This window comes from Rhinolophus hipposideros (assembly GCF_964194185.1).
Source record: "Rhinolophus hipposideros genome assembly, chromosome: 19".
NCBI lineage: Eukaryota > Metazoa > Chordata > Mammalia > Chiroptera > Rhinolophidae > Rhinolophus > Rhinolophus hipposideros.
The window spans coordinates 46322883-46334974 of NC_138065.1; the positions used below are offsets into that span (position 1 = coordinate 46322883).

General features: G+C 42.7%; 1 protein-coding gene across 2 annotated transcripts in view; it reads right to left on the bottom strand.

Moving 5' to 3' along the window:
• Positions 1 to 12092, bottom strand: part of PAPPA2 (pappalysin 2) — a gene marked incomplete at both ends in the record, with an annotated part of 217242 nt that overhangs the window by 79821 nt on the left and 125329 nt on the right. For both annotated transcript variants that reach the window (XM_081025226.1, XM_081025225.1), the window contains 2 exons: positions 6057 to 6273; positions 6474 to 6609. In XM_081025226.1, the coding sequence (XP_080881352.1) occupies positions 6057 to 6273; positions 6474 to 6609 (353 nt within the window). The remainder of the gene's footprint in view (positions 1 to 6056; positions 6274 to 6473; positions 6610 to 12092) is intronic.

Sequence of the window (12092 nt, forward strand, 5' to 3'; positions counted from 1 at the left end):
TTCCAGTGAGGTCAATCTATTTAGACATTATTGAAAAGTGGTCTTAAGTATTAAAGCCAGGAACTTAAAGGAAATCTTATCTAAAACACAAAAAGGCAGAGAGAAAACGGGTTTCTTCTTGGTAAACAAGACCTTTTCTGCCAGTTATTAACTTATCGCCTCTTGTTCCAAACCCTCCCTTCACTCCCCTGCTTTGTGATACCAGGGACAGACCATGTAAGCATTGCACTTTTGCCAGTTAGCATGACATCATATTTTCCCAGTTGACGTAACAGGAGAGCCACTGCAAGAGGCAGGGGCATGTTTTCCTGATTCCTACCTGGTTTCTTCTCCTGGCTTGATATTCACCAGAGCTTTAGTCCAGTGGTGCTCACCCCCTAACGAGTGTGAGACCCACACATCCCAGCAAGTCCCACCAGCATGCTAGCTGGCTTCCCAGCAGGTCTCAAAGGGACCCCAGTGGATGACTTCTGAGAGAAAGTTTCATAGGCACCCCAGTGGGTAGCTTCCCGTCAAATTTCATCATTGCCCAGTGGGTCACCTCTCAGAAAGTTTCATCAGCACCCCAGTGGCAGCTTTCCAGCAAGTCCCAGTGACGCCCCAGGCAGTTTCCTACTGAGCTTTAATCAGCACCCTATTGGGGGGGTTTCCTTATGGCCAGCCCAGCTTGTGGCACTTCAGGGAACTTCTCTGCCACCCAGTGTGCCACCACCCACTCTCTCCAATGAGATCCCGTCACAGCCTCTTTCGCATTTGTTCCTTCCTCAAATAGTCTTCCCTCACCCCTAAAAGTAATGGTTGCTCCCGTCATCCACCATTCTTCTATTATTTAGGATTCTCCTTACCCCTTAGTAGTCAATCTTCTGTTACTAGTCGACAGTTATTTATATCAAACTTTCCCTATTCGAAATTCCGTGTCCCTGGCTGGACCCTGACTGACACAGAATGAAAGTGGAAATGGAGATAGAGCCACACAGATGGAACTTGGGGATCAGTGGGTTATGCCTTTGGGCCTGAGTACAATGCTGAACTCTTCGTCAAAGGGAAACGGGAGGCCATTAACCCCTGACACACAGTGGGACTACAATGAACAAGCTACCATCTTTGTCTGGAAGCTTCATCAAGAGCCAGTTGGAAGCAAACCAACTGGGAACGCCAAATGGCTGACGGACTTGACCACAGGTGTTCTTCACACCACTGCTGAGCTTGTCACAGCAGGAAGAGAGAAGAGAGCACACCGAAACCGGGCAGGTAGTCCCCTTCCTTCTGCTGTGTCTCTCCAGAACCCTCCACTGACAAACTTAACACTGTGCCAGCTGGCAAAGGGTAAATATTTATAAAATTCGGTGCTAGTGTTACGAAGGAGGGTTATCAGAGTGGATTTTGAGTTGAGAAACAAGTTGATGGGTAACTGGCACACCGTGTAAAGGGCGGATGGTAAAAAGTAAAGATGGGGAACGGGTTGTGCTTCCACTCGGTGTTAAAATGTGCTACAAATTTCACGTGTATCATTCTCAGTTCATCTCACATGAATATCATAAGGTAATTTCTCCCTGCTTCCCCCTTAAATACCAACAATACAAAAACAAACAAACAAAAAACACGAAAACCCTTATCAATACCAAAAACCAAGACTGACAGCTGAAACCTGTGAGGATTTCCTCCTGATTTCAAATGTATTAGACTTGAATTGAGAAACCAAAACATGATTTTTTTTTTTAAGACAGCAAATAAGAAATGGTACCATGCTCAAAGAAGAATGACAAATGGAACATTCTTTCTTTGTTCCTTGGTCCCTGTAAAGACCAGAAAACTAGGCACTGCTCCCAAGGGTCACAGGTCTGTCTGTCCAGCAGTCCTTACCAGGATCGCCCTTTCTCTACTATTTCAAGACTTCAGGTCAGGAAGTATAACGATCTTGGTGGGATAGAGTGGGAGTGAGCAGGGTGGGGAGGAAACCATTGACAAAGCCCACCGAATCCTGGGAGATAAATGTCCCAAAGGTAAAAATGCTACTGAGTCCTAAAGGATACCAGAGGCTTGAGGACCATGTGATAAATTTTCAGAATAAAAGCTTGGAGCATTTTCATACAGTGAAATCCCACTGCATTGTAAACAGTGCAATAAAGCAATGTGCCTTGGGCTCGTTGGCAGCAAAGGCAGAGAAAGGTTAAAAATAAAAGAAAGGCAAATATTTATCAAACAAATACAAACAAAAGGAAAGCAGGGATGGGAATTTTAATTTCAGATGAAGTAGAATACAAAGCCAAAAGCATTTAAAGGGGAGAAAGTGTTGGCAAGAAGCATGATCCTAATAAAGATAAAACAATCACAGGCAATTACACACCTAATCATTCAACATCAAATTTTAAAAAGCCAGAACTGCTTGAAACACAAGGAGAAACTGAAAGAAGCACAATTGTTTGGAAGGTTACACTGCATTGTCAACCTTTTATAGAGCAGGTAGAAAGAAAACTCAGCAGGCGGGAAAGTGCAAATGCTGAAAAGAGATGAGTAGTCAAAAGTTTCCACCACTGTCCTCATCCCATGCCCTGGAAAAGGAGAGTGCTCTTCACCTTCAGAATACTCAACACTGGGGGATCTAATGGTTACACCCTCAGGTAGGGTCAGAGAAGTGACAGTCACCATTTCCATTGTGTTTCTGTGACTGGACGGACAGAATTCTGTTGCAGGAGAAACCACATGCCCATCAGCCATTCTTCCCTATTAGTGAATTCTTCTAGATTTGACCTTGTGGATTTCCAAAGTAGATAAAAAGAGTCCCGATTATCTGCAAGCAGATCCACTCATTTAGGCAAATTCACCTACTACTGTCTGGCTTATATCTCGAACACACTCCAAATGCCACTGTAATAACCAAAAGATGGTTCCCACTTTCCAATGTCATCAACACAGTCCTGGGTGGGTTGTGGGTCGGCCTTATACTCCAATGCATAGCACGCTGTGGCAGGTTGTGTAGAACCTTTCCCTAAGTGGCTACAGCTGGAAACAGCTAGAGTAAGAATGAAATGAGTTCTTACTGAGCACTGGTGGCCAAAACCTAGAACACTGGGCTTGGTTTTCACGACTAAGTGGTTCATTATCAGTAGGGTCATAAACTGGGTAGCCATCATAGCAGAATGGGAAACCAGATGAAGAGAGAGATCAAAGCCAAAGGGTCCAAGCCAAGGATCGTGAACGTCACTGGAGAGCCAGACTTAGGTTTATTGGACCTCAGCTGAGGTTCTGTGGGCCAGTCCGGCTGGTTTAAAGATGTAGTGTTGTAGGACAGACAGGCCAGTGGTCATTAATGGTTAAATACAAAATGGATAACACTTCTTCTACTGCCAGGCATCTGTCAACTCTCCCTTGCCCATTTTAGTATTAATGGAATTCAGGTCATAAGGGGTAAGAAGGAGGTAGCCAGGAATTCCTCTCACTATGCTCAGAATTTGAGGGTTTCATATTATAGTCTATCTACATCTACAACTGTGATTGCTACAGAGATGCAGAAAGACTTCTATTCTTTGAGCGAATATAAGGATTCAGATTTTAAATCTGTTCACAAAGAAAATATATGGGATCTATTAGGTTCCCTGTGTATCAAAATGTACTATATTGCACTGATTTGCTGGCAGAGAAGGAAAAGCCAATTTGCATGGTTCCTGTCAGTCACATGTGGTTTGGAAATGCTTCTGCATTCCAGATCCACTCTGTGTAAACTGGAGAATCATATCCTATTTCTACTGGTTTGCATGCATGCATATGAAACTTGTTTTTCCCACAGTGCCAGATGAAAATAGGTGAAGAACTAGCAGCAGGGATCACAGTTGACCGACTTCTTTGTCAAAACTTCACAGCTATGATGGTGAGAAGAAGTCTCACCCCTCAGGTCTAGAAAAGTGTGACTACTGCTTATTTGCCTTGCTTGTTCCTTTCTGTTCTGTGGAGCGTGGATGGATAAAGTCTGTAACTGTCATTCAACACACAGTTTCTGACACTGACTATCTGCCAGGCCTTCGGCTCGGTACTAAGAGATACTGAGCAGCATTTCCATGGCTGGGAGCTCAGAGTTGAGTGGGAAAGAACAACAAGCGAATAAACAGTTACCGCCAATGTGAGAGCTGCTTTTGTAGTGTGTAGGTTGTATACAATACCCTATGGAAACACAGAGGGCGTCTGCCAAAACTTCACAGAAGAAGGTGAATCCTGATGGTGAAATATGAGTTGAAGGGAAGAGGCACTGGAAGACATTCAAGAAAGTAGGAACACAATGTGCAAAGACATGAAGCTCATCAAGAACACATGTTTCAGGGACCTGAAAGAAATTCTGCATGGCTTGAGGCCAGAGGTAGAGCCAGTGGTGAAAATCATTTGAAAACACATGAGAGAGAGGCAATAATTCTAGTACACAATGTTATTTTAATAGTGTACATTCTTGTGTTGACATTTGAAGATGTCTACTCAGGAAGAAGACTTAGGAGTCACAGACGAATGAGCTAACATTCCAGTGAGCATTACCCTGACTCAGTTCCTCACTGTTCCTCCCTTCCTAGCACTTACAACAATGCCTGGCCCTGTTAGCACTTCCTTACCAGAAACCCCTTTTACCGCGTGTGGTAGATGGCCACAAAGATGGCCCCCAATGTTTCATGCTGGTGCACACTCTTGCCCATGGTGATGGGCTGGACTTACTGACTCATTTCGAAGGAAAAGAATATACCAGAAGTAATGGGTTGTCACTTCCAACATTATAAGAAGACTGTGGCTTCCCTTTTGGGCAGTCTCTCATGTATTCCAACTCTGGCTCTTCTTGTCTCTTGGATCATTAGATGCCATGTCATAAGGACACTCAGGCAGCTTACGGAGAAGCCCACATGGCAAGGAACTGAGTCCCGCCTAAGTGAGCACGCCCAGTGTCAGCACCTATGTGAGTGAGCTTGGATGCAGAACTCCTGAGCCCTGCCAGCAACCACATAAGTGAGCTGGGAAGTGAATTCTCCAGTTCCACTCAAGCCTTGAGGTTACTGCAGCCTTGGACGACAGCTTGATGGAAACCTCCTAAGAGATTCTAGGCCAGAGACACCCAGTCGATTTCCATCTAGATTCTTCACTCACAGAAACTGTGATGAGCCACTAGATTTTGATATAATTTGTTACAAAGAAAAAGATAACTAACATGTTATACTGGTACAGTCTATTCCTACTCCCTCATCAAGGCTGGGTTTCTGGTTGGACACAATGGTATCAGAGTTTCTCGTTGGTGATGGAGCACTGCCTGGAAATCCAGCTTTTGTGACTAGGATCCCAAATGCCTGACACCTTACTCCTTGAGGGACTGAACCCTGTTACGTACAGTCCCACTCAATCGATTAGATCATGTATAGAATGAGTCCAGCCCAACTACAGCACAGATTATTGTTTGGCGTGCTCTCGCCCCCATCAGGGCCAACCATGGGTGCACCAATGCCATGAAGTACAGTCCCTCTACTCGCTGTGGCTGAAAAGTCCAAAAAACCTCTATTTACATGATGACAACCACTACATGTGTCTACAGCAAGACACATGTAACTAATGCATTCTTGATTTCTATATGTAACTGACTGATTACATGACACGCCTTAGAAACTAATTGTTAAACTTGCTATGTACGCTGTCTAGGTGGGGACAAGTGGAAAAACACATATTGCTTGGAGAACATTGAGTTTTTGGCAGAGAATCTTTGGCAGTTTATATAACAATGTTAATTTAAAGGCAGTGGCTTTATAAGTTAAAAAAAGAAAGAAAGAAAAAGAAGATTTTTAAGACCTTGTAAAGATGTTAAAAGTTTACACAGAAAATGAGGCTCAGCTAAGAAAAGAACAAAATATAAAACCCAGGGGTTTCTTCTACCAATTGTTCTTTGCTTGCTTCTTATGTCTTTTTAGTTCTTAGACCCATTTTTTTGGTTAGCGATTAAGCACCCACTGCCTACGTAATGCTGTGTATGGAAAAGGTAGCAGTTCCTCATAGCCACAAGACAAGGAAAGGCAGAAGGAAGGAAGGGGACTTTGTACCTCAGTCCCTGATGATTTTGCCCCTCGTGCACTGGAATGCAGTTCCTGGGAGCTGAAGGACTTGTGTGGGAGGACGTCCTTAGAGCCACCGCTGAGATGCCCACCAATGGGGATGAGAAATTCAGCAGCAGTGAGGTGGTATGGTGGGAGAGGACATTTGGGTGATGGGTCACATTGATAACCAGTGGGTTATGCTGGCATGACAGTTCATAGGTGCCTGAAGAGAAAGAAGGCCATGAATAATATTTTAAGCCATTCACATAACACCATTGTCCCATGTCTAGTATTCATTTTATCCTCTCGGTAGCTGTAGATGTGGGCAAGGTCCCAAACAATATTAGAGACAGACATGAAGCTAACTCCTGGGTCTACTGGATTACCCTCTTGTGGCCCTAAAAGGGTAACTGTCCGACTCACCAAGAGAGTGGTTGTTTCCACTGAAATCAGTCAGGTGGAGGGTTACTGTTGGCCGCTGATGTTTCCCAGAGACTAGACCATCAGATGTCAAGAAGATGAAAATCGCCGTGGCCACTCCTGGTCTACTGAAACACACCTAGGCATGAGCACATACAGTATGAGCCATTATTTCCATTGGGCTATCGAGCCACCTAAAGTAAGAGCTGCCTTCTCCTTTACAAATGAGAAAAATATGGACTAGGCACAGAAAGATATCCCAGGTCACGCCAACAGTTAACATTAGATGGAAAGAAAATAACTTTGAGCTATGTAGACTTTCTACCTCAAATGTTTCTTTTTTTGTTTGAACCTATTGTTCTTTATATTTCTCAAAAAGATCATTCAAAGAGACCATTTTTTGAGACAACTGGCCACCGCATAGCCAGCCAATACCTCCTTATCTCTAAAGAGAGAGAAATGACAACGGTCACCAAGCTAACGCTTTGTTCTGAACTGGCATGGCTAATTATCCCTCCAGATCTCCCTGTCTTCTCCTATAATTTTTATCAGAACCTCACACTGAGCATGTGAATGATGACATGGGGGAGAGGTTATCACAGAGTCTGTTGTTTCTGAGATGAGAAGCTGCCAAACTTATGCAGGTCTCCTGGTGCCCTAAGCTTATATACCTTCTGCATGGCTGGAAAATAAGCCAACACTAAGGCATAGGAAACTTTGGTTATTTATAAGGAATATTCCTAGATGGGTAGGTGAACAGTCTTGCAAACTAATCTCTGGAAGTTTTGTTCCTGGAAATCCTTGAATAGAAAACATCTTAGTAATTGGGAGATGACCTGAAGAGCTTATTTTCCACAATGAAATTATTTGATGCAGTCATTCTAGTTTTGTTCTATTTCCTGTAGCTCTATAGTATTCTTAATTACTTTTGTTTTAAATTAAAGTTTATTGGGGTGACAGTGGTGAGTAAAGTTACATAAAGCATCCACACAGCGAAAGAAACCATCGACAAAATAAAGAGGCAACAAACTGAATGGGAGATTTTTGCAAACAATGCCTCCAATAAGGGGCTAATATCCAAAATATATAAAGAACTCATATAACTCAACAACAACAACAAAAAAAACCCCAAACAATCCAATTAAAAAATGGACAGAGGACCTGAATAGACATTTCTCCAAAGAGGACATATGGCCAATATTCTTAATTTTTGTTGAGAATAAATTCCAATCTTCCCTAGTGTTACATGGCTGCTACATTATTAGAAACTGTGTGCATTTCTATAGCTTTCTATCAGGTTCTGAGAGTGACAAAGCCCCAGGAAAACTATCCTCAGGGTAAAAGCGGGTGTAATCTCTAATGGCAGGGGCCTCCTCCTAAACGGGGAGGAGAGTAAAACATGTTTTCCATTTTAATGAGAATTCTTCCTTGTCCTCAGACTGATTTTTCCTGAGTCTTGGTGGTGTGTTTATGGGGTCCATTTGCACTGCTGGCTTCTTTAGGGTGATTTTATGATGTACAGCGGTCAATGAAGCACAACTCTCCCTTCTTTCTCTCCACCTTTGAGGGGAGAGACCAGCCACACTCTCTTTTTACAGTGTCTCTTTCCCCCCTTTTCATTTCCCCTCTTTGAAGTAATAAATATTCCTTTATAACTTAAGAAACATCCAGACCCATAGGTTGTGGCTTGCAATATGAGGTCCTTTGTCCCTGGATGGATGAGGGCTAGACATGAAACACACCATACGGTAACCAACAGCCGAACGCGAACCCCTCAACTCCAAGAGCAGACAACATCAAAGTCCCCTGGGAACTCCCACAACCTCTTCTTTTTCATAAACCACAAGAGAGACTTGAGTGCTGGAAGAGAGTTCTGGGTCATTTCCTGCGTCAGGAACACACACAGTCCAAACAAGTACCTGGTGGCTTTACCCCAACAGGCCTCAGACTGGAAGACCGGAGTGGCTACAACGAGGAACGGGAGAGCTCAGTCTTCCGCCTTCTGTCAGGGCCCCAAAGAGACACCACCCAGTGAAACTAATCAGTTGGGGTAGGTCTTACCGTGTGGATTTCTCTGTCCTGAGGGCCTGTGCCCAAAACTCATTCTGCATCTCCTAGAAACATGCCTCCTTGCTACAAGGGTCTTTGGAAACCTATCTGGACCCTAAACCTGGCTCCTGGTGGCAAGGTCTCTATGCCTCGACTTGTGGGAAGCGGTTAGGCCAGGATTTTCAGGCCATGGCTTAAGTAGAAAAACCACCGGTGAGACTTACAAAGGAGACAGAGGCAGAGCAATGTTAGGATGTACACAACAAAGCGAGACACGGGTCTGATCAAGGTACAAGATGCCCAGCCTTAGGCATTTCCTCTCCCGGTGACACAGAAGAGGTAATCAGACTTCATTCTCATCTAAATACCACGTAGGCACCCTATCAGACACTAGATGAAAGGAAAGTATAGACTCTCTCATACAATTGCTGGAGTCTCAAAATCAGAAGTTAGTTTGAATATGCACATACCTACATAATCAGTCTGAAGGGGCTAAAAGGAACCAAGCAAACCTATCATTCTGGAGAGAGGGTTGGCTAAGCAGAACCCTGGGTTTGACTCTTAGCTCCATCTTTACTTACTGGATAAATCCGAGCAATCCATCTCTCCTGTCAAAGCCCTCTTCCCCACATCTGAGAAACACACATACTACCAATCTGATTTAACTACTATGAGGATTAAATGAAATCATATGAGAACACACAGGACAGTGACAATCATCTAGTAAGCACTCAATGTTCAAAAATTCTTATTTCCTAAAAGAAATATGTTTTTCTTCTGTTTACACTTCAGGAAGATCAGGGTGAAATAAGATTTTAAAAAGAAACATACATTCAGATATTTTGGATGATATGGAGAACTATTTTTCTGAAATGCATAGACTAAAATATTTTATATCTATATATACTATTTTAAATTGGTACTCTAGATTCTACTTCTATACAAATTGGCAATATTTGATGCTCTTGGTTTGGAATATATCTCTACTTTATAAATGGAATCTATGAAAAATATATTTTATATACATATAACTGTTTTAATAGACTTTTCAGGAAATCCAGTTCAATATGCAGTTATTAAAAACCTACTTTTGCTGTACATAACAAACTTCCCGAATTTACAGTGTAATTAGAACACTAAAAGTGTGTTCATTATTCACAGATGATAGTTTTAAAAATTGTTCTTTCTACAGCCAAGTTACAGCTATTTTAATATATAATAGAATATATATAATAGTGTAGGCTATTTTATTTTATATGAAAAAAATAATGAATTTTATGGTCCTAGATGTGAAAAATCGGTAGCGGCTAGAGCAGAAAATTTGCCCACATGAGGCTTTACTTACGCCACCCCCATGTCACCTTAGGCACTACAAGTGTGATACTCCTCTAACCAACACACCAAATGCATTATGTGAACAGCTGTGCCCCCTTTCAGGACAAAGCACCCCAGATACACTTCCTGGGGGCACACTCAGGTCTGAAATGAACGCCAGGCACGCCCCAAGAGAAAAATCCAAGATGTTCAGACATCAAGACAATTATGAGCTTTATGCTTTATTATTTGTTTTAAGGAGGAGATTGCCTCCATGTGTTACATGAGCAATGCAAAATTAATGTCAACATGGTTCTTATGAAGAAGAAAAACTAGACATCAGAAAGGAGGCAAGATCTTTTAGAAAAACAAATGATTCAAGGGACTGAGGAAGGTCTCAAGACAGAGGGACTGCTGGTGAAATCAATGAGTTTATCGCAAAATACATTGAAACGGAGAAAACATAGATTGGATGGATGGATGGATGGATAGCTGGATGGATGGATGGATGGATGGATGGATGGATGGATGGATGGATGGATGGATGGATGATGGATGGATGGATGGATGGATGGATGGATGGATGATGGATGGATGGATGGATGGATGATGGATAGATGGATGGATGGATGATGGATGGATGGACAGGCATATAAACAGGCAGCCAGGCAGGCAGATGAGTGATAGATAGATAGATAGATAGATATATAGATAGATAGATAGATAGATAGATAGATAGATAGATAGATAGATAGATAGATAAAGACTGACTGACAGACAGAAGTAGAAAAGCAATTCCACATGTTCAGTTGGTTTTTCATCCAAAGTCTGCACGTTAACTACTGATCTAACTTTTGGCCACTGGTGAAGGTTAAGATTGAAAGAATGTTTCCCCAGCACAGAACTGTCTGGGCTTAAAAAAAAAATCCATCTTCAAACTGCCTGCTAGGGACAGACACACTTAATATACTCCCAAGCCAAGAATTTCAACTTCCAGGTCATCCTTTGTGGTGGTCACTGGATAGCAGACCCTGAAACTCTACCACAAACTTGAAAAGAATCTTCTCTGAGGTTTGAAAATGCCTTTGGTTAGTTACTAGGTTATTTCTCCTGGGCCTTTCCACTTTCCCTCATCTATGGCCCTTCCTGATTCCAGAGAGACATGGAAGGCCTTTGTACAGGAGAAAGTGGGCAGATGCCATGTTCTGTTCGTAGAGCACTTTACAATTTGCCAAACAGGATCACATGCTGTGCTGGAGTCCTCACCAAGCTCACTGGGTTTTTATGCCTATTTGAGATTTTTACTCTAATATCCCCAGGATACAAAGGTTACTTTATAAGAGGTGGAAAAAGCAGGATTCTGAGAGCTTAAGTGACTTCCTCTAGCTAAATGCTAGACAGGCTGGGATCTGGGTTTTCCAACTTTAAGTTCTGTATTCTTTTGACTGCCCAGTGATTCTTAATTTAGGGTGAGCAGGAAGTCACAGATTCCTAAGAAAATGTGTTGACACTGTTCCCTCTCTCCCTCCAGAAATGAAGTCACACAAACATTTAGGCATAAAAGCTTCATACCATTTCAGGGAGCTAAGAGAACACTTCAAAAGCCATTAGTAGTCCAATGCGGGGGTGGGAGGGGCGGTCAACAGAAAGCAGATTAAGAACGCTGGCACTAGTGGTTGAACCATATGCTTTTTTTGTAGGTGAAAAATGATCAAATATTGGAAATTTTATATGGATCGTCCAAATAATATCTCTGTGTGTGTAGCCTTAGAAATTTGACACGGAAGAGATTGACTCCCACTTCCAGGGATTTTTACCTGAAGTTCAAATCTAACAGATGAAGGAAGCATGTGAGGCCACCAGCCTCGCGCCACTGAGCTGTCCTGGTGGTCTCCAGACTTGAGGGTGTGTGTCAAGTCAAGGGAATTTTGTACCTGGCTTGACTTCCTTTCTATGTCCAAGCCTCTGTCTCTCTTGGTATTAGTCAAAGCCCAGGTGATTTCCTGTGTTATTCCTTCAGAATACAAGCGCGGCTATAACCACTATGAGCTTCCATGGTTCATTTTTCAAAAGAGTAAGATCATCTTGTGAAATAAAGAGGGAACCACCATTCTGATCCTCACTGCCCAAGGGGTGACATTTGAAAATATATGATTTAGCAAGTCAGTGGAAGGGTTCAGATCAGAACCAGCTAAGTGGCTGAGTTCCTTCGAAGAGCATTTCCTCAGCTGCGATTTTGGCCCCCACGGCTAAGTATTC